This window comes from Silurus meridionalis, chromosome 28 (assembly GCF_014805685.1).
Source record: "Silurus meridionalis isolate SWU-2019-XX chromosome 28, ASM1480568v1, whole genome shotgun sequence".
In the NCBI taxonomy this organism is placed as follows: domain Eukaryota; kingdom Metazoa; phylum Chordata; class Actinopteri; order Siluriformes; family Siluridae; genus Silurus; species Silurus meridionalis.
Window position 1 is genome coordinate 8,279,299 of NC_060911.1, and position 26,743 is coordinate 8,306,041.

Here is a 26,743-nt window from a genome sequence, read left to right on the forward strand (position 1 = left end):
TTAATTGCACAATTAACATAACATTCAGAAAATTTCATTCTTTTTTACTAAGATTTGCTTTTGTATTGTATGGGGCTTGTACAATGCTTGATAGGGTTAGGGTTATAATTTTTTTTATTAAATTATATGCACTTATGATCTGTGACTGACTTTGCAGTGCTGCTTGGGAGGTTGTACAGACAAAAAATGATACACATTTCTGGGTTTTATTGAAAATATATTTATTGACACTCTCACTCAGTTTGCTTTTAATACCAAGAGTCCATGATACGCCTCATGCTCATGAACCTCATGCCACCGTAGTCCCTGAAGCTCCTGTACTCTCCAGGCCTAAAGTACCACATCCTGCCTCTGTAGTGGGGCTGTTCATACATGAGCCAGTGACCGTCCATCACATTGCAGGACATGCAGCCGTTGGACCAGTGGTAGCGATCCATGAAGGAATCACAGTCATCCATCACCTCATTCATCTGTCCCATGAAGTTGTCCCTCTCATAGATCCTCATTCTGTAGGATCCTCTGTGCTGTTTGGGAAGAAAAGCATCATTTACATATAATTTTTCTTTTCTTCTGACATGCATATACAATCAGTTCTCAATTTATATCTCAGACCTAATAACATACCATGGGGATCATGCGGCAGGACCTGATGCAGTTGTTGCCCCAGTCCCACATGTTCATGTAGTCAGCGTAATCACCTCTTCTCATGAAATACTGGTTTCCCATGTAGTTGGTGCGGTCGTAGACCATCCAGCAGCCGCTCTCCACCCTGCAGGAGTGGCAGCGGCTCATGTAAGAGAACATATCGGAACAATCACTGGTGCACTCATAGGAGCGCCCCATGAAGTTCCTGTCCTCATAGAAGATCACCTGTTTGGATTTGAGTATTAAAATTAATTAAACACCATTTTCTATACAAACCTAGCAACATTAAAATGTTAACTCGAAAAAACATCATTTTCTTACCTTGCCTCTACTCATGATGACCGATTTGGTTTGTTTAAGCAGTTTCTACCTGGTGAACTGAAATGCTGCCTGTTTTCTCTCATGTATTTATACCAGGGTGGCACCAAAGAATATGAAAGTCTATTGTTAAAACTCCTGAGCAAGCAACATAGCACAGTGTTAGTCTACAAAAAGGAAGAGAAACCAACAAAAAGCTGTTATTTTCCTTTAAAATATAAAAAATACACCATCAATAAATCCTGTGAAATGGTTAAAAGACTGGCAGGAAAGGTGGCAGTTAAAATTTATTTAATTGCTGTAATTTGCTGGGTGGAAAATTACCATGAATAAACTGTGAAATAATATGCCAATTGACAACAGTTCATATTGTTTTACAAGAATTTACAATGTGGAAAATTGTAGAATTCTGCACCATGTAGAAAATGAATTAATTGTGAAAACAAGCAATTATGATTTTTGTAGTTATTTACATGTTTATTAATGTTTTTATTTGGCAGCGCTGTACATCTGGTGTTTTATTTTAATAAAACAGCAAATAGCTTTTAGGAAAACTATTCATATTAATAGAATTAGTATTATTTCACTGTGGTTATTTTTAAATAAATGTCCACCCTCCTATGAATAGTGCTTTAATAAATCTCATATATAGTGCTTCATTCATACTACGTTCCTGTGTAATCAAATCGTTCTTCAAAGACAATATGGCTTAGATTTGTAAATTTAGTTTGCAGACAATGCCTATGAAAAGTTTAAATGTAACACTAACATGCTAAAATACAATGTGTGAAATCTAATTGATAGTAAAAAATAAATATACTTATAGCAGGCTCATTGCACATAATATTTAACACTTACATTTTATTAGAATTCTGTAAGTAAAGTTTAATCCAAAACACACACACACACACACACACACACACACACACACAAACATATATATTTAAATTTGTGCAATTTTGAGACATTTTTAACATTTGCTGTTGATTAAAAATTATTTACACGTAGGCTTTTGTTGTTTTTGTTGAGTCTAACTCTTTCTATATATCTTTCCTTTGTTTGTTAGTTATCTGTTTGTGTGACAAAACTTGAAATATTATTAACATTGTAACAAGAAATAGCCATTATGATTGTGGAGTTCAGAAATTTTAATGAACAGTTAAAGTGAAGCAATGTAAAACAATTTCATTCCATCTTTATTCAGTTTTATTTTTATATACAGTGAGGAAAATAAGTATTTGAACTATTTTGCAAGTTCTCCCACTTAGAAATCATGGAGTGGTCTGAAATTGTCATCGTAGGTGCATGTCCACTGTGAGAGACATAATCTAAAAAAAAAAATCTAGAAATCACAATGTATGATTTTTTAACTATTTATTTGTATGATACAGCTGCAAATAAGTATTTGAACACCTGAGAAAATCAATGTTAATATTTGGTACAGTAGCCTTTGTTTGCAATTACAGAGGTCAAACGTTTCCTGTAGTTTTTCACCAGGTTTGCACACACTGCAGGAGGGATTTTGGCCCACTCCTCCACACAGATCTTCTCTAGATCAGTCAGGTTTCTGGCCTGTCGCTAAGAAACATGGAGTTTGAGCTCCCTACAAAGATTCTCTCAGTCGCCCGGTTCCATGTGCAAAAAAAACACCGGCAAAGCATGATGCTACCACCCCCATGCTTCACAGTAGGGATGGTGTTCTTGGGATGGTACTCATCATTCTTCTTCCTCCAAACACGTTTACTGAAATTATGACCCAAAAGTTTTATTTTGGAATTCATCTGACCACATGACTTTCTCCCATGACTCCTCTGGATCATCCAAATGGTCATTGGCAAACTTAAGATGTGCCTGGACATGTGCTGGTTCAAGCAGGGAAACCTTCCGTGCCATGCATGATTTCAAACCATGACGTCTTGGTGTATTACCAACAGTAACCTTGGAAACTGTGGTCCCAGCTCTTTTCAGGTCATTGACCAGCTTCTCCTGTGTAGTTCTGGGCTGATTTCTCACCTTCCTTAGGATCATTGAGACCCCACGAGGTGAGATCTTGCATGGAGCCCCAGTCCGAGGGAGATTGAAAGTCATGTTTAGCTTCTTCCATTTTCTAATAATTGCTCCAACAGTGGACCTTTTTTCACCAAGCTGCTTGGCAATTTCTTCGTAGCCCTTTCCAGCCTTGTGGAGGTGTACAATTTTGTCTCTAGTGTCTTTGGACAGCTCTTTGGTCTTGGCCATGTTAGTAGTTGGATTCTTACTGATTGTATGGGGTGGACAGGTGTCTTTATGCAGCTAACGACCTCAAACAGGTGCATCTAATTTAGGATAATAAATGTAGTGGAGGTGGACATTTTAAAGGCAGACTAACAGGTCTTTGAGGGTCAGAATTCTGGCTGATAGACAGGTGTTCAAATACTTATTTGCAGCTGTATCATACAAATAAATAGTTTAAAAATCATATATTTGATTTCTGTGGGTTTTTTTTTAGATTATGTCTCTCACAGTGGACATGCACCTACGACGACAATTTCAGACCACTCCATGATTTCTAAGTGGGAGAACTTGCAAAATAGCAGGGTGTTCAAATACTTATTTTCCTCACTGTATATGGAATCATGGATAGAATTTAATATAAAAGTAGAGTTAGCCAGCTATTGTTTTATGTGACATACATCAAGCTAAGACAAAGACTTATTAAACATGTTAACAATAAACAATGCACTGTATACTTACTATTAGTTTTTTGCTAAACCAAGATTGATCAGTATAATCACGAAAATTAGCATTGTCATGGTGAGAATAGTCAAATTCATGAGCAATTTATATAGTGGTGATTGCACATTTTGCATGCTTTTATGCCAGTAGAGCATAAATGATTTGTAGCATTTGTAGTGATGGAGGATCCATATTCAAAGTATTTTTTACAATTAAAAAAATAATAATTGTTGAATTTCTAATATGATATCTAAAATGATATGAATTTTTAGAATTTCCTGAAACAAATGTTTTAGTAAATACTTTAATATGAAATACAATATTCAGTTGAATTTGAAATTGGATTTCATTTTAGCTGAGGTTTAATTTTCATACCAAATTATATTCCATTTTCTGATCCAAGACCAATGTGTTTACTAAGAATAAATAAATAAATAAAATCAGTCTGTGGTGGCAAAGAAATGATGTACTTGACTGGCTGGATTTTATAATATGTTTATTGACACTTTTACTGATAGTTTGCATTTAATACCAAGAGTCCATGATACGCCTCATGCTCATGAACCTCATGCCCCCGTAGTCCCTGAAGCTCCTGTACTCTCCAGGCCTGAAGTACCACATCCTGCCTCTGTAGTGGGGATGTTCATACATGAGCCAGTGACCGTCCATCACATTGCAGGACATGCAGCCGTTGGACCAGTGGTAGCGATCCATGAAGGAATCACAGTCATCCATCACCTCATTCATCTGTCCCATGAAGTTGTCCCTCTCATAGATCCTCATTCTGTAGGATCCTCTGTACTGTTTGGAAAATGTAAGAGTCAGTTAACTAAGAAATGCACAATATTTTAAAACCAAAATTTTCACATTAACATACCATGGGGATCATGCGGCAGGACCTGATGCAGTTGTTGCCCCAGCCCCACATGTTCATGTAGTCAGCATACTCGCCCCTCCTCATGAAATACTGGTTTCCCATGTAGTTGGTGCGGTCGTAGACCATCCAGCACCCGCTCTCCACCCTGCAGGAGTGGCAGCGGCTCATGTAAGAGAACATATCGGAACAATCACTGGTGCACTCATAGGAGCGCCCCATGAAGTTCCTGTCCTCATAGAAGATCACCTGTTTGAATATAAGGATCAAATGGGCTATGAGTCAAACTTGTTCAAGCAAACACAGTATTTAAACACAAATAAGTTTATCTGTAATGATCACCTTGCCCATAGTCATGGTGGCTGTTTTGGTTTGTTCGAGCAGTTTTCAGCTGGTGAACTGACATCCTGACCGGTTTGTCCCTTGAATTTATACCTGACCAGGACTAAAGAATGAGACAGGACTACTATTGTAAAAACTCCTGACCAAGCAACACAGTCCAGAGGCCCATGGAGAGCTAAAGAGCTTTCAGTACATTTTTAGGAGAAAAACAGCTCCAGAAACATTCAGAACAATGGATCGGTAGGTATTTGACTTTTGTTTACATGTATATGTTGTAGAATTTAGTGTTGAATGTAGACATGACCATTTTGCTTTTAAATGTAGCATTGGTACTCAGCTTTTTTTTTGTTTTTGTTAGTGTTAGTGAGGTACAAGCCATTTTGAAACACTTATAAAGAGATAATGACATGAAGATTGCACTTGCACAGAAAGGCTATTTATCCCTTACAGAATGCATTGTGTAGATTTGTTTTCCGCAACTGCTTTGCTAAAAGACATGGCTGCTCATTTATTTATTTTTAAATTATTTTAAAATTCATTGATCTCTCAACATTGTACAATAATCTTTATGATATGATGGATCCATTAAATGCTCCTCTGTTTGATTATCACAAGTGTTATTAACACATACACTATTTATAACAAAATATACATGCATTTCAAATTAAAAACTAGATTTTCTTTTTATTCCATGAAAAAGTACAATCAACAACTTTAATATTATTTGACAGAGGAATTGGTACTGAAACTTTTGCTGTTGACTGTTCAGGGCTAAGACATTTCAGCATTTATTTGGACGTACAGTAGCATTGTCTCCATGAGGATAAAATAAGCACTGCATGATGCGATGGCATGCAATAGAAAGAACTTTTCCCCCCTCACAATATGTCATGTTTTTCAGTGCATGTTTTACAGCTAGTCTGCCCATCCTTTCATTAAGAATTACTAGTTTAATTTTCAGAACATTATAAATGTACAAATAAAAAAGAAATAGCAAAAGAGAAATATACTGTTTGTGTAAATTAAAAGATAAGAATATAAACTGGATTGTTAGTCTAACACAACACACATTAATTTTATAAGTACAAGCAACTGATAGCATTTTAAATGGTTCTTGATGCAGTAGTACACCTATTTACACAACATGCAAATTTGATATTGCAGGACTTTTTATACACACAATTACCAGCATTAAATTTGATGGTTACTCCACAAATGTGAATCCATAATTTTATATATGCCTATAGTAATTGTAGCATGATGGATTTACAATACTGAAACATTTTACTTGATAATTAATCAATAATATATTGGGCTCAATGTTTTTGTGGCAATCAATAATATAGACTTGAGGGCACCGGAGTGGGGTGGGGAACATATACTGAGGTGCATTGTGCTCCTTCCTGGGGAAGTCCCCAGATGATCCTATATCAGGACTTTTTGGCCGAAGCTCCTCTATTAAAGTTGACAGTCCTCAGACCCATCAACTCACGGGGCTATGGGCTTGCTACAGGATTCCTAGAAGGGGAAGTGCAAGTCACGACGCTTTGCTTTTTGCAGGTTTGTGGTTGGGGCTGCGCCTGCCGAGCAGCTCCACAAAAGCGTCATGGGAGATACCAGGTGCCTTTCAGTAGACACAAGAGCGGCCATGGACTGGCCAATGGCCTTTGCGGTCTCTTTAGTTGCCCTGAGAGCTAAGTCTGTTGCACAGCGGAGCCCTCAGATCTCCTGACAGTCAGACTGATAGGCCTGCTGCAAGCATGGTGTGCAGACAGCGAGCAGCTTGACCTGCTGAGGCATAAGCCTTGCACACCAGCGCCAAGGTAGTTTGAAAGGGCTTGGAGGGCAGCGCCTGTTTTTTTTTCTGGGATGACGCAACACCTAAGGAGAGATAGCTAGCCAGCGTCTCTACAACCGTCCCATAACCTTACTTTTTCAGTCTGACTGCATTAGCATATACCAACACCCTAGGACTAAAGGGGCAGGCTGAATTAGGCTTCACCCAAGACTTGGACACCGAGGTGTGCAGGTCTGATAAAAGTGGCAGACCCCGGCTTGGAGGCAGCGACGTAAAAAGTGCGAGCTTCTGCTGATCGGCCGGCCAATCTATCTCAAACATGGCTACGGCATGAGTCACTACCTCTAATAGCTACTCGAAAAGACTGACAAGTCTCCCAGTTCCAGCCACTGAAAAGCATCTCCATAGCATGATGCTACCACCACCATGCTTCACTGTAGGGATGGAATTGCCCAGTTAATGAGCAGTGACTGTTTTCCTTTAGACATGATGCTTGGCATTCAGGCCAAAGAGTTCTAGTGTCTAAGAGTTTTTCTAGTTCTAGTTCTAGTGTCTAAGGAGTGGCTTCGGTTTGGCCACTCTACCATACATGCCTAATTGGCAGAGTGTTGCAGAGATGGTTGTTCTTCTGGAAGGTTCTCCTCTTTCCACAGAGAAATGCTGGAGCTCTTTCAGAGTGGATGGGTTCTTGGTAGACTCCCTGACTAAGGCTCTTCTCACCTTCTCTCCTCAGTTTAGCCAGGTGGCCCGTTCTGGAAAGATTCCGGGTGGTTCCAAATTACTTCCATTTATAGATAATGCAGGCCACTATGCTCATTAAGATCTTTAATGCTGCCGAGAATTTTCTGTACCCTTTTCCAGATCTGTGCCTTGATACAACCCTGTCTCTGAGGTCTACAGACAATTCCTTCAACTTCATGGCTTAGTTTGTGCTCTGACATGTACTGTAATTAACTGTAGGACCTTATATAGACAGGTGCGTACCTTTCCAAATCATGTCCAATCAACTGAATTTTCCACAGGTAGACTCCAATCAAGTTGTTGAAACATCTCGAGAATGATCAGTAAAAAAAGGATGCACCTGAACTCAATTTTGGGAGTCATGGCAAAGGCTGTGAATACTTATGTACACATTAAGTTTTTTTTTTCCTTTTTTTTTTTTTTTTATCAATTGCAAGATTTAAAACAAACTTCTTCTTTAATGTTGTCATTATGGGGTATTGTGTGTAGAATTTCAATAACAATATTGAATTTAATCTAACCTTTGGAATAAGGTTTTAACATAACAAAAGGTGGAAAAAGTGAAGCGCTGTAACATTATGACATTATGCCATTGAAGTGAATTACACTGATTATCTCTACATCATGGCACCTGTTAGTTAATGGGATTTATTAGGCAGCAAGTAATCATTTTGTCCTCAAACATGATGTGTTAAATGCAGGAAAAATGGGCAAGCGTAAGGATTTGAGTGAGTTTGACAAGAGCCAAATTGTGATGGCTAGACAACTAGGTCAGAGCATCTACAAAACTGCAGCATTTATGGGATGTTCCTGTTGTGCAGTGGTCAGAATCTATTAAAAGTGGTCAAAGAAAGGAACAGTGGTGAACTGGCAACAGGGTCATGGGTGGCCAAAGCTCATTGATGCACGTGGGGGCCCATGTGGTCCAATCCAACAGACAAGCTTCTGTAACTCAAATTGCAAAAGAACTTAATGCTGTTGATGCTAGATGGGTCAGAACTGTCTCCTCAGCAAAAATGGAACCAACACAATATTAGGCAGGTGGTCATAATGTTATCCCTGATCAATGGCCATTAAGGTATGCCTGGTCAGTGTATATTGAATTAAATATGTAGTTGAGTAAAGAGTAAAAGTTGCTTCTATGTATCTTTGTATCTTTGTAAGCCAAATACTAGAAAGTAGCCAAAATGATTTAAGTACAGTAACAAAACTAGTTTACAATACAGTCTGTGTTAAAAGACTTTTAATTTTTATATTTTACTGGCAAAACTGGCATCATATTTAATGGTTTTATGAACTTAATATCAAAAATCAATTTGTCACATTTAAGACTTTCAACATCATATTTATTTAACCCTCAAGAGAGATTTTTGTATGTTTGCATAGTTGGGCTTAGTCATAATTTAGGCTCATTTTGTTAGTCTATCGATAGCATTTTTGTTGGCCTTCCATCATCCACCGTGCAGTCCAGTGACAGTAAACAGCCCAGAGCAGCCTGTAAGCTGAATTTGAGTGAGATGGATGGAAACAAATCAGCATCATCCTATTCCAGAAGCACACACAAAAAAGCTACTGTTTGTATACCTGTATGTAAAGAGACAGTCGTGCACATCAGCCTCAGCATTCATTTATGGCCTCTGAAAGACAAAACATTTTCTGTATAAAATGTTAGCATGATAGGCTCATGTGTTACGACAGTGTGTATGTGTGGGTGTGTGTATGTCCCAATGGAAGCTCTTCAGATATATGACTGTTTTTTCCACCAGCTCTTTAATGACCAAGGTCAAGTGTTAAGTAAGTTAAGCTGTTCCCCGAGTGGTGCTTTTTCCCCTCGAGGTGGTCTGACTGTGCGTTTTAACACACTCATCTGTCTTCATGTGGAGACACATGAGTGTTAAGAGCAGATGAAAGGCAGCAGTCAGCGACACACAGAGAGACTTAAAGATAATCACTGCATTCCCTCAGGAATGGCTAGAGAAGGACCTGTTCCTGCCAGGATTCAATAAAGGGTGTGTTTGTGTATCTAAGGTCAGAAGATCAAGCTGTGACAGCTAGTTGCAAATACATCACAGCTGATCTCAGTGTTAATTTATTACCCTTCCTTTTAGATCGATAAAACACATGCTTAGCAGATGAGTAAGGTGTGTGGTTGGAGCAGAGATTTTTGTTCGCAGTAAACATGAGTAAATTGGTGTGTTTGTGTATTTGAGGCTTAAGCAGAGAGCTTTTCCATCTGTTAATGCGCGTGTCTTATGGATCAACTTCTATTTCTTTAATGGAAAAATAATGCACATAAAACAGCAGCACAACGCCGACCGCCTCCACCTCTGCCTCCGCCTCCAGAAACTTGGGCACAACATGCAGTATGTTGGATAGGAATAAAAATAGTGTGATAGCAAACAAAAGTTTTATTTGAATGCTGTGCAAGAGGATGAAATGCACCTTACATAATATCAGAAAACAGTCCAAAACAGCATTTTATTTTTAATGCAAAGCATGACAGCTGTGGGATTTATAACAGTCTTTTGTCTTACATAATGCACACCCTAAGGATTGAAAAGAAAACGCTTCCCCAAATAATCTCAATTTGAACAACTCTTAAGAGTAAATAAAGTGTACTTTCTTTATCCTTGCTTTTATTTTTAACCCTAGAATAGTAAAGTATTTGGCATGCTCATGTGTGTACTGGAGAAAGCTACGACATGATTTTACAGAAGCAGCATCCAGAGTGGAATATGTTTTGTGTTACACAAGAATGTCATCATGCAAAGCACCTTTCTCTATCTTGAAATAGATCATAGAATCTTATGCTTGGTGTTGAATATGTTTTGCAGCATTAAAGTACAGAATTGAATTGCTATTATAATAGTATGCAGATGGTAGCACGTTTGTTATTTAGCTTTAAAACGTGGATTTTGCACTGAAGTAGCTGGGAGGTGTCAAAAATTCTTCATTCTTGCATCAATCCTGCCTTTACTCCACCTTTCCCTATACCCCATTTATTACAGTTTGTGAAATAAAACAATGAGCCTTTGTTAGATCTGTAAAGCTACACTAATTTTGTTGTGTTGTGTTTATTGTCATGAGTTTATATTCATCTGCAATCCTATTACTCCTGTTCCTTAGGCTGTATAATTTTGGACAAATCATGACATACTCCTGATTTCCTCAGAAACCTCCATGTTCCTGTTGGGATTGTCTGACTTTTATTAGAACTTGCAATGTTGAAATCTGTTTTGTTGTCACACAATCGTTTACATTTTACTCTAGTCTGGTTTCCACACATTTTCTATATTGAAGTGAATTTGTCAGGAGAATTTCTAATGTTATTTTGACATTGATGAGCCTTAAATAAAAACTTAAAGAATTTTATGGTTTTAGGTATAAATCTTGACTTGGATTCACTTTTATTTTGACAGAAATTAGCAATTGTGGCAAGGAAAAACTCCTTGAGATGGCATGAGGAAGAAACCTTGACAGGAACCACACACAAAAGGGTCATTATCAGACTCAAAAAATCTATCATCATCGGGGTGGCACCAAATGTTTGTTAATTACAGTTAATCATTGTTGAGGTCTGCAGTGATGATTAAATGCAACCTGTGGTCCTGAGCCATTGTAGCAGACTGTTGACATTAACTACAGTCCAAGTCCAGTCTTAAAGCTCCTGTGTTGCTTCGTAATCTCAAAGATCCACTAGCCATTGATGCGAAACCATCCCCATCTGCACAGAGTAGCCTTCTGTAGAAGAAAAACCCCATCCAGAGGCAGAGAGCCGGGACGAACCAGGCAGATCAGAGGAGCAGAAAGGAACAGGAACACTGGCTACCTCAGGAGTAAATTATGACTTTGCCTCAAACGAGGCAGCACCCTGTTTTAGCTTGTTCTTCGCTAGTCCTTGGATTTGACAAAAAAAGCTTTAACTCCTTTGCTGCACATGAGTACAAAAAAGGATACAAATATTTAATTGGAAATTAAATAATTGACTTTTATTCAGCTATACTATACACTATACACTATTTACACAGCAACAAATATAAATTTACTAGACATGCAATTTTACCTAAACCAATGTTCACTCATATTCATTGTAATGTTTTATACTTACTTGCTCTTCAAAGCAAATATCTCTGTTCTTTTTTCATCACTTCTGCTTTGACCCAACAAACCCTGTGTTCAACAATCCCTGGTAGCCCCCCTCGTGCAACCTCTCTGTGAGATCCCTCCCGGGAGGAACCTTCTCTCTCAGGCAAGGGGGCACACTGTTTTACCCCCACCCAGAGCCATGGAGGCTGTGGCTGTAGCCCCTGAAGGGGGAACCGCTCTTAGTCTCTAGTCTCTCAGCCGATGGAGTAGAGACCATTCTCCAACCCAGAGCTACCTCCATGAGGAGGCCTGTTTACTGTATGGTGTAAACTCCACTTATCGTATCTAGTTAACTGCCCCATTGGTTCAGTGCTGGAATTCCTTCAGGAACAGTTCGCTACAAGGTTGTTTCCTTCCACCCTGAAAGGTTTTGTGTCTGTTACTGTGGCTTATCATGCTCCACTTGCTGAGCAGTCGCTGGGCAAGGACCCATTAGTGAACCGTTTTTACCGCGGTACCCAGTGGCTGAGAACACAGATTGCCTGTGTGGGACCTGCTTATCTTTCTGGAGGCCCTGTCTAAACCTTCCTTTAAGCCCTTGACTGAGGGGTCCGTAAAATTTTTGACAGTTAAGACTGTCTTTCTCTTGGCCATTTTCTCCCTAAAGAGGGTCGGGGATCTTCAGGTCCTCTACATGGCCCCGGTCTCTTTTGGAGTTTACCTCAGGCATGGCCAGTGCTTTTCTTTAACCTAGACTGGGGTATGTTGCCAAAGTACTTTTGTTTTCCCCACACCTGTCCTGCTTCAGACATTTTATCCTCCACCTTTCAGGCCCCTGACTACGTAAAGCTTAACCAGCTGTGTACAGTGTTTGTCTGCTATAAAAAGGGACTCCCTGTATGGTCACATGGAAACATTCCCAAATTGTTGTTGACGCAGCATCTCGTTCCCTCAGGAAACCAGGGTTATATACATAACCTAGAATGCATGCTTCTGAATACATGCTTCTGATCTACCTAACTCATGAGTTTATTATTGCAGAACATTGCTAATTCAAAAGATTTCCATTGATTTTCATTAAGATTGAATGGAATGCAGTGCTTCATCCCTGTGCATGTTGACACGATCTGCTGTGAATGATCTAGTATATTTTGTGGAAAGCATTTCAGCCTGTCTGTCTGCTATCTGTACATTCAGTCAACACTGATGATTAGGTTTAAGCTGGATATGATGCATGTTTTTCTTTTGCCAACTTGAAGCCTTCAGTGTTTTTCTACTAAATATAGCACTTACTGTAGATACTATGCATTTAAGTATGGCTTTAGAAATATTCACGACATTTTTAACACTTTTGTGGGACAGCAATCTTTTTTTAACTTAATCTGGGACAAACATTGTGCCAGTTGTTTCATTCTTCTAGAGTTTGTCTTGAATGTTGTTATTTTATACAGGCTAATTCCTCTGTGTTCTCTCAAACATGGTCTTGTATGTGCTTTGTGGGAAGTATGTCTTTCACATGACATGACAAACTCTTAGAGGCCTTCTAGCCAACAGTGTGAAGCTGAGACAGAATGATGGGAGATGTGTTTCTTCATGCCGACGGCTACCTGACTCTAAATGATCTCTGATGTGTGAATGTGTTTGCGCCTTATAATATCTGTGTACTAAAAAGAGGCTCTGTGAAGTGCGCAAGCGTGTGTAGTGTTCGAGCGTCTGATTGCGCTGCTCAAAGTCGTCTTAGATGGAGAGTAGGTGTGCTTTTTCTCATTCAGGTGAATTCTGTCAGCCTCATGCCAGATATAATTGGTCTTTTGCCTTCAGTGTAGACACACACACACACACACACACACACACACACACACACACACACACACACGCATCAGCAAACCCCCACACATACAAATAAAAGTTTCTTAACTTGTCAACTTTTTTAATTATTTCCCTAGAGTAATGCATGTTTAACAGTGTATTTTTACATGTCAACAAAATATTCATATTCAAAACCCATTAGCAGCAACATATATACATTCAAAAACAGATAGAAATCAACTTGTTTTAAGTTTTCCAATTTTTAAATAAACACTTAGGCCGTGCACTTCCCAGGCTCGTTCCTGATTATGTGCTAGCGTTTAACCTTCATCTCAGTATGAGCGTTCGAAGTGGCGTGCACTCCAGCGTGTCGCAGCTATCTTGATTTGTAACCTGATTTACAGTGCTCTAACTCCCAGCCAATCTCTGCCATATTGCTAAATCAATATGGCTGTTGACAAATGTTCTTGCTGACAAACAAGGCACCGGAAATCGACTAAAAACGTTCGGCCAGGCCCTGCTTAACTCTCCATTTGTACATCGCTGTGTGAGGATGTCTGCTCCACATCCAGCACCTGGACTCTCATCGAATTAGGGCAAGAGCAGCAACCTCCACCTCCCTCATCCATTCTAAATGAGGACACATGTCACCAATAATGTTACAGATAATTTTTTTTTTAACTTATGAATCCCTTAAGCTGCCAGGATGTTACTTTTGGGTAATGAGTCAACATAACAGAGGTGGTTCAAGCTGTGTCAGTACAAAGGGGTGAAATATGTTATATAGCATTATATTCTACATAGGGTATATAACATTCAAGGGTTTTGAAAAGAGCTAAAGAGTACTAATGGTTTTTGGATGTTCCTGAATTTTTTTTTTATTTGATATATAAAGATATTTTTTATTACTTTCCATTTGAAAGCTTCTCTCAAATGGAAAATCTTTTCAAACCATTTTGGATGTACATAAACCCTTTTTCCCCTTCTCTCTGTGTTGCTTGTTTTAAATACATGTTGTATGGTAAATTTTTGTATAAAGGTAATAAAAGAAGACATGTTTAAAGTACACCTATGTTTTATGTTAAGAAGTAGGTGTAATGTTCATTGCTCACAGTTCATAAAGCCATTTCTTCAGTGATGAATCCTTGACTTCCTCTCCTCAACCACATTCAAGCATTTTCATTTAACAGTGCATGGAAAAGTAGAGACGTATCTCATGCAACTGCTTAGACAGCAGAAGCAATTAGATGAGCTAAACTCTGACATGATGAGTGTAGAGTCTGAGAGACTGATAGTGTTCCTGAAGTGAAGTACTGTACTAAAACATAGATTCTCTGTTAGAGGACTATCTAAGCACTGGTACATTCTACTAAAATATAGTCCACATGGTGAATGTTGCTGATGGAACCACCAACAAAACTGAATATTCATTAAAATATTAAATGCGTATTCAAAATTCACCAAAAATCTAGAAAGTGCTTTTATATTCACTCTGGTCCAAATTGGTTGCAAATGAGTTATACAGGGAGAATATAAATCAAAATAATTTTTGGGGATGTGATGAAGTTTGCTTCATTAATTGTCAGCAATGAAGTCATTAGTTAAAGATGTTTGATGTGTAATGCGAAATATTAATCGCATATCTTTTCCTGTTCAAGTCTGACAGACCTCCTATAGTTACTTAATTATAGTTCCATATTTTGCTGCAGCAATGTTGTCTTAGCTCACAGGAGTGGAACCTGATGCTGTCTTCATGCTGTTTCTGCCCAAGTGTCATCTAAGATGCATTTCTTTTAACTATAGAGTAATAAAGGTAATTTTATTTATCATTTTTATTTAACCTTTCTGTGTAAACTAAAGACATATCGTGGTATGTGAAAATCCAAGGGGGTTTTAAACAACCTTTCTGATGTTTTAATGTACAGTAGAAAACAAAGGTTTTTGACCAACAAAGATTTAAAGCTTATTGTAATGAACTGCACTCATACAAATGATGTCACTTTACACTTACAAAAAAGCAGCAGAAGGAGTGTGTGTGTGTTTGTGTGAGAGATATAAAAAGAGAGAGAAAACAAGTCTCTCCACCTCTCTCTTTCTCTCTCTGTCTCTCTCACACATGTGCATCAATGTGAGAGAATGAGTGCCTGTGAATCACGACTATTACGCCGATGGGGCAGGTGTGGGTGTGGTTTGGAATGGAGGTGTTTGGGGATAAGGTTGATGCAATATGACTAACGTTGAGCACCTTAGCTCTGTTGTCTCATAAATATTAATGTGATCTTTTAAAAAGCTTGTGTGCTGACTTATCCTGGGTATTTGTGGTTTTTAAGGCGTACTGCTGAGATTGTTTGAAAGAATGAATTGATGTTACATGGTACTATAACAGTTTCTCAGCAACATCTATTTTTCTCTGCTGGAGACCATAATTTGGATCATCTAGGGTTGATAATACTGTTCCTGAACTACGGCTCTTTTAGTTTTCAGCACCTTGTTGAGAAGACATTTGCTAATTTGAAAGAAAATGTAAAGACTTCAAATCTTATTGCCTTTTTTTCTGGTAATATTAATATTAAATTCAGATTTTAAAAGAACTTCTATTATACAATCCAAGTTAGCTAACACAGACCTGTTCAAGCCGGCAGGCATTTTTTTGGAAAGGGCTCATAATTTATGCATTATTTTAAACCAGAAAAAAAAAATGGATTTCACTTTATTTGCTCTACCTGACTCTTTATGCAAATCCACAAAAATAATCTTTTCATTAAATTAGCAAATTCTTAAAGATTTTGAGAAGCTTGAATATAAAAGATATGAATTATAAAAGTTCTGATTAAATGTCTGCAGTGATTTGTATAGCTGCAACGCAAAGTCATGTTTTCTTTTTGTTTCTCTTTTTGCACCGGGACAGAGCTGTGCCCTGGGTTATTACATCCCTCAGAAACTTAATCTTGCACCAATTAGTTCCAAGCCAGGAGGCAAAGACTGGAGGTACTGAGTCTTTCTTTGGGGGAGCCTTACTAAGCTTCTTGCTTCATCTCTGGGTTTAAAAAAACACTGTGCTTTCACACACACACACACACACACACACACACACACACACACACACACACACACACACACACACACACACACAGAAACAAACATACCATGCCCTTATAAGTCCATACTGTTCTCTGTTCTCTGTTCTTTGTTCTGACACCTGAAATATTCATACAGTTACATGCCTACTTTATGGGGGTGGTTAATTGGGTTGCACTTACATATCGCACCATTTACATCAGCATGGATATGTGCGTCTGTAATTTCTCTCTGCTAAGAAACGCATTTGTCACGTTAGCAATTAGAGTGGGTACAGAACGCGTTACTGGCTGGGATGTGCATGAATAACAGTGTGTTCATGTGTATGTGTTGTGTGTGATGCAAGAATGGAGGATGACATATCTGTGTCTCTGCTTGAGTGGTGAGCAATAGCAGACATGTCATTACTTATCCATGTTCACACACACACACACACACACACACACATGCACACACACGCCCACACACGCACACTTGTACCTTATTACAAAGTCTTCCGTCAGCATGAAAAAAAGCTATTTCTAGTCATATTGAGCATATTTATTCAATTACATACTGTAGTATGTACACTTTAAATGAAACAATGGAAATTGTAATAGCTTCTACTATATTTGTTAGGGATTGTCAGATTCACCAATTCGCATCGGGGCATCAGCATAAAAGTTAACGATGTGATGCATCAATTTAAAAAGTGTGCATTGGAGACAAGTGCATTTGTATTCCGATGCATCGTTTAATAACATATTAATAAAAATGATTTGTTAATATATAATTATTAGTAGATGTTCTATACTTTTATTAATTAGGAAGTGACCAATAATTTGTGACCAATATTTTATATGTAGAATATAGATTAACATGGCAGAGGTAGAGCTGCATCTTCCCAGAGACAAAACATGAATAGAACGTCTGGCTTTATTAAATAATTTTTCTTAGGTTCGTTTTTTTTTTTGCACTATACAGGCCTGTTTGTGAAAGGGCCATTAGAAGTTAAATTGCACTTAACTAAGTTGATAATTTGCTGTCTGTCTGAATCAAACAATATAAAAGTACCATATTGAATTGCATAGCAACATATTTTTCTATTGCATCATCTCAAATTGACTGATGTTGTGTCGAATCAAATGGAATTCAGATTGCACCGCAGTATAATACGTTTGCTTAATATATCTCTAATGTATCGTATTCTTGGGTATGAATCAAGATGCAAATTGCAACAGTTATGGAGGTGCACATCCCTAATACTTGTGGTGAATTTATTTTTCCAGTTTCTCTTTTTGGTATACATTGTGTTGTTAACCAAACACATTCTGTTTCCAAACTGATTGGATTTGGACATGTGTAAGCTTGGACCATCTGAAATGTGTCTAACGATGGGTGATTGGATAAACTAACAAGTCTTGGCAAATGTTTAATTAATGATCAGCCTGCAGCCTGCATCACAGCCACTGGCAGAATGCCTGAATTGATCATGTGACCAAAGTAAACGTTATCATTAGCTTTTCCATAATTCCCTTCAGGAACTTCAGTTGCATCGGAACGCTTTGGGAACGCGACTACGTTGTCCATGCTCTGAGTAATGAGTCTAATCTGTCTATCGGCGGTGGTTCAGGCTTGTACGAACCTGATAGCGAGAAGCTCCAGGAGGTTGTGACATGCACCGTTCAAAAGCGCGATATAGCTTGGCCGGCGGGTGAGCATAAAGCCCCTCCCTCGGGCAAGCTTGATGAGCGTTTTTTGCTCCCAGCATCACATCAGCCTCCGCATCTGGGGCTGTCATTTTTTCTTGACCTGCACCAAGGTGTCCAGGTCCTGTCCACGACCTTTCTTGTCCCGCCCCTTCAGCCCCAAGATTGCGATTTATTCCAACGTCTCAGGGCTTAGGGATTATAGCTATAGTGTTATCCCATGGGTTAAAGAGACGCTAGCACGCTATCTATGCCCGTGTGTGGCATCTTCCCTAAATCCCCCGACATTACCCATCAAGCCCCTGCACACTACCTTGGCGCTGGTGGTAAAGGCTTACGCTTTCAGGCCAGGCCGCCGTATGTATGCACACCATTTTGGTACTGCAGGCATGCCAAGCCGACCTGCTCTGGGAGCTGGATGTGGGTAATCCTTTGGGCGGCCAGTTTTCTAAGATCCGCTGTATGGTCGAGCTGGCCATACGAGCCACAAAGGAGACCTCCAAGGCCATCGGCCGGTCTATGGTGGCCCTCTTACCCTGTCTGAAATACCAGATATGGACAAGGTTGTGCTGCTGGACGCCCCACTCTCTCCTTCGGGCCTGTTCGGTAACGCCATTGATTCGGTAGTCGACAGGTTCCAGGAGTCCAAGAGACAATTGGCAGCAGTATTTTCCACGCCGCTGTGTCCAGGCTTTGGTCCTGGAACGAGAAGTAGATACTCTCCTGAGGAAGGAGGCTATCAAGGTGGGCCCTCTGTCAGACAGAGAGTCTGGGTTCTACAGTCGGTACTTCATACTTCATAATTCATACTTCATGAGGCTCTGGTTCAGGATACTGATCCTCAAGCAGGTTGTGTCTCAGATCAGATCCGAGGATTGATTTGTCACAGTAGATCTATTGGATGCATACTTTCACGAACCCATCCTCCCTTCTCACAGGAAGTTCCTGAGGTTTGCTTTTGGTTTCAAAGCATTGCAATATTGGGTCCTTCCATTCGACCTTGCCCTGTCACCCTGCACCTTCATAAAGTGTGTCAATGCGGATATGGCTCCCCTGAGACTTCAGGGCATCTGTATCCTCAATTATATTGACGATTAGTTAATATTAGCTAAATCAGAGCAGTTAGCGGTCCGGCATTGAGATGTCATTCTCGCTCACATGAAAGAGCTGGGGTTTGTGGTGAATACCGGAAAAAGTGGGCTTTCTCTGTCACAGAGAACCACCTATCTCGCCGTCATTTGGGATTTGGCGACTATGCGCACGCAGCTTTCCCCTGCCCGCATAACATCGATCCTCACGGCGGTCAGGAAGGTCAGAGAAGGGCAGTCACTCACTGTCAAGCAGTTCCAGAGACTGCTCGGGTGAATGGCAGCAGCGTCCTATGTCATTCCACTTGGCCTCCTGTTTTCTCGAAAGGGCAATCCCCTCCACATGACCAAGGTCACACAGCAATGCCTACATGCCTTAGATGCGTGGAGATATCCCGGGTTCCTACTTCAAGGTCCCATGTTGAAAGTTACTGGTCGTCGCATTGTGCTTACGATAGATGCAACCCTCACAGGATGAGGAGCAGTCATGAGTGGCTGCTCTGCACAAGGTCTATGGGACAGTGTCCATCTGAGATGGCACATCATATGCCTAAAAATGCTGGCCTTGCTTCAGGCTTTGAAGCACTTCTTCCCGGGCCGTCCATGGTTCACGGTTGGAGCCTCAATGGGAAATTCCTCTCTCAATCAGGGTGTGCAATAGTTCACCCCCACCCCAAGTTGTAGAAACTGTGGCTGTGGCCCCTGAAGGGGCACAGCTCAGAGGCTCGGGTCTTTCCACAGAGATGGTAGAGACCATTCTCCAATCCAGAGCTCCCTCCACGAGGAGGTTGTATGCCCGGTTGATTCAGTGCTGGAGTTTCTGCCGTAGCAGTTTGGAAAAGGGCATTCACTGGGCAGATACCCACTTCTGACACATTTTCTCCATGGCACCCAGAGGCTGAGGCCTCTGGTGCGTCCCAGAGTGCCTGGTTGGGACCTGGCTGTAGTGTTGGTGGATCTATCCGAGTCCCTCTTCGAGCCTTTGGCCGAGACTTCGTGGAGGCACTTGTCCATCGAGACCGCTTTCTTGCTGGCAATCTGCTCTCTGAGGAGAGAATTTGAGAGAATTTACAGGCCCTCTCTGTGGTCCCCTCTTCCCTGGAGTTTACTCCAGGCATGACCAGTGCCTTCCTGCACCCTAGAGTGAGTTACGTCCACAAGGTGCCCTAGGTCGTCTCATGACCTGTCAGACTCCAGGCATTCAACCCTCCTCCATTCCTGACCCTAGACCAGGAGTGGTTGCTGGACTGTTATGTCCACCGTACGAGTCCCTGGAGAAAGTTGAAACAACTGTTCATCTGCTATGGCCCTCCGAGGAGAGGTCTTCCTGCTCATAAGCAGAAGCTCAGCAGGTGGGTTATTAACGCTATTGCGTCTTCTTACGGGGCCTCTGGTCTCCCCGCTCCATTCGAGGTCAGAGCTCACTCGACTCGGAGTGTGGCAGCCTCTAAGGCTTGAACCTCTGGATTGTCTCTCCAAGATGACTCAGTTGTGCTCATTCACACTAGTCAGGGATTGGTCGGTGTGGTGTTATTGTACTCTCGTTCCCAAAGTGTTCCAATGCAGCTCGAGTACCTGAAAGGGAAAGTCTCTAGGTTATGTATGTAACCCTAGTTCCCTGAGGGAACAAGACGCTGCATCTCTAGCCACACCTCTCCGGCGCCCCTTCAGCGCTTCTTTCACGGTTACAGAAGCCGTCTTCTCTCCAGGTGCGCTTTATACTCTCTGGTTGTAACGTTACCCGTCTTTCATTTAGACTGATTAGACTCATTACTCAGAGCATGGACAACGCAGTCGCGTTCCAAAGCGGTCTGATGCAGCTTCAGTTCCTGAAAGGGAACTAGGGTTACATACATAACCTAGAGACGGTATCTTTCATAGACAATAAATTGGATTGGTGTTGGATGTGAGCGTACAATAGCTAAATAGGTATGTCCAACTTGAAAGATGACTTTACTGCTTTTGTTTAGTGTACCACTGCTGCTACACTCTCTGTATCATTGATAAAGATGCCTAACCTTCTGCTCCAACTGTTATATCCAAATCCACCATGAATGCACAAACAATGTAGTTAGACATTACTCTCAATCTCATTGCGTTCATTCAGTTGTTTACAGTTAAACCTCATCTACTAGTTCCACTCATTTGCTTCCAATTTATTGTTTTAATGAAAAATAATTAAAAACTGGCATGTTTTATTGCCTCTGGTCTGACAGCACATTGGTATGATAGTACTGATAGTCTTGCTGAATATTGTCTGTCTCCTAACTTCAGTCTCTTCATGTCTTTTTTTAATTCACTTTAATTAGAATCATGTAATTATTTTTTGCTACACATGAAGCTTATGCCAAACATTGTTTACTATTTACTTTTATGAGTGGTTATTTTGAAATTGTTCCTTTAATTCATATCTTATTTAGAGCTTTAATTACTTTTTTTCTGAAAAGCAAATTACAATTGCTAAATAAGGCCAGTTTTTGGAAATAATTTGGAACGTTATTTGCTACATTCATGGACCTGTCAGATATTTCAGATGTCACCTTGACAGGAAGAAGAGATTATAAATCTCTTACCTGTCAAAATGAGACATTTACACCAGCATGAATGAATGCGAGCCCACACACATAAACCCTCAACCACACACACACACACACTCTCACACACACGCACACACACATATATACTCACATTTCTTTAAGTCAGGTTTATGTAAGTGGGTCATGGCATTCTCCCAGACCAGAGATTTGTATGAAAGTAGATTTTACAACGTAGAAAGTAGATTAGATGCACAAAAGAATTGTGTTGCCTTTTTTTTTCTTTTTTTTTTGTCAAATCTTTTATTTTCTCTGCATTTCTAAACCTTCCTAAATGAATAACACCATAATGCTTGTGTTCAAATGAATATCCCACACGTTTAAGTGGTTTTTAGCAAGATAAACACATAAACAGAGAACAGCTGAAATGTAAATAATTACATTTGCCAATTTTGAATATATACTTCCAACTCTTTGCATCACCCTCTCTCTCTCTCTCTCTCTCTCTCTCTCTCTCTCTCTCACGTGCACTATTTCTATAAGAGGGATGATGACTCCACTTAAACATAATTACTGAATTACCACACAGCTAGTTAGATGAACACACAGGCAGACACTCTTACTCTGTTAGAAAAACAAACAAACAAAATAAAATCGATCCACGACATGAAAATTAAATATAAATCATGAATAGTCATCTTTTAAAATTTTGTTTTACAGCATTTTGGCTTGCATGAGTGTCCTTATGTAAGAGGGTTTAGTGACAAATATCCTCATGTCAAGCATGCTCATAATTTATTTTTTCCTTTTATTTGTTTCTTTTCTAAATTTTTTAAAAAGAGAAGACTTGGTGAATAAGTCTCAGTAAATTTGATCATGTTGTCTGGGCAATGAGTTTTATTAGTCAGAAATATGTGCTATTCCTTTGTTATATGAAATGGGTGACATGCTGGGCAGCATAATTACACAATTTGCACGACACTATCTACTGTCTTTCATGCTTCACCATCAGTGTGGCCTTCTTTAATCATAATTCTGAAAGATACAGTAGGTTTGGTACAAACACAAAGCAGCCTATTACCCAAAGAACACCATACAGTACAAATGGTGAAACATGGCGATGGCAGCATCATGCTATTGGGCTGCTTCTCTTTACCTGGGACTGGTTCTCTGGTCAAGATAGAGAAAATATGGTTTTGAAATTCTGGTTCTGTTTATTCTTTGGCTCTTTTATGACTAAAATATCAGTATAGTTTTTAAGACTTTTTTATATCCATTGTACATTGAACAGGTTCATGATTTCAGTATAAAATAAGCAACACATTTACACATCAGTGCAGTTCTCACCTTTGCTCTAGCTAAAGCAAATACACCAAAGAAATCATCTTTTAATCATTAGCCCTATGGAACATTAAAGGACGTGAGATTTGAAGGAGTGAGAAATAGAAGAGTGCTTTTGGGTTTCTCGGTTATTAGGTGGGTGATATTAATAACCTGGGGTTTAGCGTCTCATGTAGAGTTGTGGTGCATGCCCTATCGACGTGTCATGAGAGCTCTATTGTGTTTCTGTATGTTCAGTGATGCCCAGAGATTTTAGGAGCGAGCATGTCTGGGCTTCTTACAGAATCTCAGTCTGGCTTCCTGTTACCTCTGATTGAATTGATTATTACTGAATCATGGTTGGTACCTTCTCACTTGCCTTTCTTTTTCTTTCTTACTTTTTCCCTCCTTACCTTTTGTCTTGAACACACCTTGCTCTGTTTCTTTTCCTCTGTCTGTCCCATCCTATATTATTTTGCTTAAACTGTAAATCAAATTAACATTATACAGCAGAAGATAAAAGGTGTCAGGCCAGACGAACACAGATGAAAGCCGTAGTAGTAATATATAAAGTTTAATCAGTTTGAAACAAACAGCAGAGAAAGGGTCGCTGTAATACCGGGAAAGTCACTAGAACAGATGTAGTCCTATGAGGAAAGCAAGGATAGTAATCCGTGGTACGCCCAGGGATGGTGAGGCCCACTGAGTCCGAATAAACGGGAGAACGCACGAGGAGGATCAGAAGGCGTTCCTCCAGCATAACCTGTGAGAACGGACGATGGCACTTAGGCAGGGAGAGGTTTATATAGGCCTGGAGATAATGAGCATCAGGTGCCGGTACATAGTAGAATGGTGATTTACTCCGTGCAGGCGGGGTATTGAGGGGAGTAGAAGCTGGTGGTTCCCTGACATCAGGATGTAAAATTGTTATAAAACAAAGTATTGGACACACATTCTTCTTCTGTTTTTTTTTTTTCTTAAGAATGATTTATTTTGAAGACGTCCAAACTATATAAGAGCACACATGGAATTATGTAGTTAACGAAAAAATTGTAAATAGACCAGAATATCATTTGAATTTTAGATTGTCCGAAGCAGCTACCTTCAGCTTTAGCAATTTCAGCTTGGCAAACACATTGCATTCTCTCATCAGATTCAAGATGTAGTCATCTGGAATGGTTTTCTAACAATCTTGAGGTGTTCCCAGAGGTGATGAGTGTTTGTTGGCTGCTTTTCCTTTACTATTCGGTCCAACTCATCCCATACCATTTCACCTGTATTTAGATTGAGTGATTGTGGAGGCTATATACATTTTTCTATTTTGTTATGTTGCAACCTGGTACTACAACCATTCAGTGATTGTTTCCCCTCATTAATCTACACTTAATACCCCATAATGGCAGAGTGAAAACAAAATTCTAAAAATGTCTGTAATTTTTTACAGACCCTTTGCATTTTAAATGAGCTCGGGTGCTTTCCATTTCTCTTAGTCACTGCAATGTTTCAACACATTCATTATAGTCCACCTGTTAAATAAGTTTATTGATTGGATGTGGTTCGGAAAGGTACACACCTATATAAAAGGTGTGATATGCCACAGAAGGGCATATGCCTCAGCAGGACAATGCATATCAGATCAAAAACCAAGCCATGAGGTAAAATAAATTACCTGCAGAGCTCAGAGACTGAATTGTTGAAAGATTATTGCAAGCCAGCCCATAATTGAAGAATGATGGTGGCAGCATCATACTGTGGGGGAGTAGTTCTGCAGCACTGACTGGGCAACTGGTCAGGGTTGAGGGAAACCTGAATAGAGCAAAGTATGGAGATATCCTTAATAGAAACCTGTTCTACAGCACTCAAAACCTCAATCAGGGCCAAAGGTTCACCTTTCTACATGACAACAACCCTAAGCTCACAGCAAGGACAACACAGGAGTGGCTTACAAACAACTCTGTGAATGTCCTAGAGTGGCCCAGCCAGATCCCAGACTTAAAATCTATCTAACGTCTCTGGAGGGACCTGAAAGTGTCTGTCCACCGACAGTCTCATCCAACCTGACACACCTTGAGAGGATTTACCATGATGAATGGCACAAAATCCACCAATCCTGGTGTGCAAAGTCTGATGTTTTATACCCAAAAAGATCCAAGTCAGTAATTGCTGCCAAAGGGGCTTCAACTAAGTACTAAGTAAAGGTTGGAAATACTTAAGTAGATGTGATAGTCCAGTATTTAAAAAAAAAATAAAAATTGACATTTCTAGAAATTTATTTTGAATTTGTCATTATGGGATACTGAGTGTAAATTAATGAGAAAATAAATCAGGTTAAATGATTGTAGTATCATTCTGCAACATAACAAAATTGAAAAAAATGAAAGCGCTCTGAAAACTTTTTGCAATGCAAATACACTGTATATACATTCTTCATGTTTTGTTGAACGCTTGCTCTTGTTTGTTTAAGGTTTTGATTTCTCTAAATTATTTCCTTTTTATAATAGCTAACGCATGTCATCTAATTGTAGCATTTAGAGGTGTGAGACATGTATAGGGTGAGTGTAAAAAATAACCTCAGGACCTATACTCACATCCATATTCGCAGGATAGATTCGGGGGAGATAAAAGGGTGAGATAGACAGCAGGTTTTGATAGGAGGTAATGAAGATATTTGAGTGTGGATTTGTGTGTGCCACTACAGGAGATGGGTTTCCTTGAGGTCAAAACAAGAAAGATGCAGAAGAACTTGAGTTCAACTTTCACTGCTGTGTGCATGCCTCTTAGAGTGTATTTATTTATTTTATGCATCTATAGATTACACACACACACACACACACACACACACACACACACACACACACACACACACACACACACACAGTGATTTATGCTTTATGTAATAGTCAGTAGTAACTAGAAGCCTGGTAACATTATCTGAAACGTACCTACAGAATGTTCATTTACATTCTCCTCTTCAGCTCACTCCACAGGTTTTAGATTGGGTTGAGGTCTGGGGCCTGAAATGGCGATGGGAGCAGCTTAATTTTGTGTCTGCTAAACCATTTTTGTGTAGATTTTGTCACATGTTTTCTGGTCATTATCCTGCTGAAAGACCCAATGGTGACCCATCTTCAGCTTTCTGACAAAGGCCATCATGAGGTTTTGACATTTTGATTTAAAATGTCCTGGTATTTCAAAGAGTTCATGATGCCATGCACCCTAACAAGCGTCCCACGGCGTTTGGAAGAGAAACAGGCCCACAGCATCACAGATCCTCCACTATAGTTCACAGTGGGCATGAGGTGCTTTTCCGTATACTCATCTTTTGTTTTACACCAGACCCATTTAGAGTGTTTGTTGCCAAAAAGCTCTATCCAAGTCTCATCTGACCAACACACACGGTCCCGGTTGATGTCCCAGTACTCTCAGACTTTGAGAAACAAAGATTGAACTGTTTGGCCTGAATGCCAAGCATCATGTCTGGAGTAAACCAGTCACCACTCATCACATGGCCAATACCATCCCTACAGTAAAGCATGGTGGTGGCAACATCATGCTGTGGGAGTAACTAGGAGAGTAGTCAGGATCGAGGGATCCAGGATCGAAAAATTAATGCAGCAATGTACAGAGAAATCCTTAAGAAAAATCTGCTCCAGAGTGCCCTGGACCTCAGACTGGAGGGACGCTTCATTTTCCAACAGGACAAGAAC

General features: G+C 39.8%; 2 protein-coding genes across 3 annotated transcripts; both read right to left on the bottom strand.

Annotated features, from left to right (window-relative positions):
• Window positions 1-209: 209 nt before the first annotated feature.
• On the bottom strand, window positions 210-995 carry LOC124381455 (gamma-crystallin M2-like). Its single transcript, XM_046843081.1, has 3 exons — window positions 967-995; window positions 625-870; window positions 210-524 (listed from the first exon to the last, which is right to left on the bottom strand). Exons 1-3 carry the CDS (start codon window positions 979-981, stop codon window positions 249-251), a joined length of 537 nt encoding a protein of 178 aa, XP_046699037.1. The 5' UTR covers window positions 982-995; the 3' UTR covers window positions 210-248.
• Window positions 996-4,203: 3,208 nt separating this feature from the next.
• Window positions 4,204-7,283, bottom strand: LOC124381451 (gamma-crystallin M2-like). 2 transcript variants are annotated; one of them, XM_046843077.1, is made up of 3 exons: window positions 7,272-7,283; window positions 4,556-4,801; window positions 4,204-4,479 (listed from the first exon to the last, which is right to left on the bottom strand). In XM_046843077.1, exons 1-3 carry the CDS (start codon window positions 7,281-7,283, stop codon window positions 4,204-4,206), a joined length of 534 nt encoding a protein of 177 aa, XP_046699033.1. The 2 variants fall into 2 exon arrangements, with proteins under 2 accessions (XP_046699033.1, XP_046699032.1); XM_046843076.1 differs by lacking the exon at window positions 7,272-7,283 and adding an exon at window positions 4,895-4,909.
• Between the last annotated feature and the right edge of the window lie 19,460 nt (window positions 7,284-26,743).

Coding starts and splice junctions, on each gene's coding strand:
- LOC124381455 (XM_046843081.1), bottom strand. Junction 525..624: donor CCTGCCGCATGATCCCCATG/GTATGTTATTAG, acceptor CTTCCCAAACAG/CACAGAGGATCCTACAGAAT.
- LOC124381451 (XM_046843076.1), bottom strand. Junction 4,480..4,555: donor CCTGCCGCATGATCCCCATG/GTATGTTAATGT, acceptor TTTTCCAAACAG/TACAGAGGATCCTACAGAAT.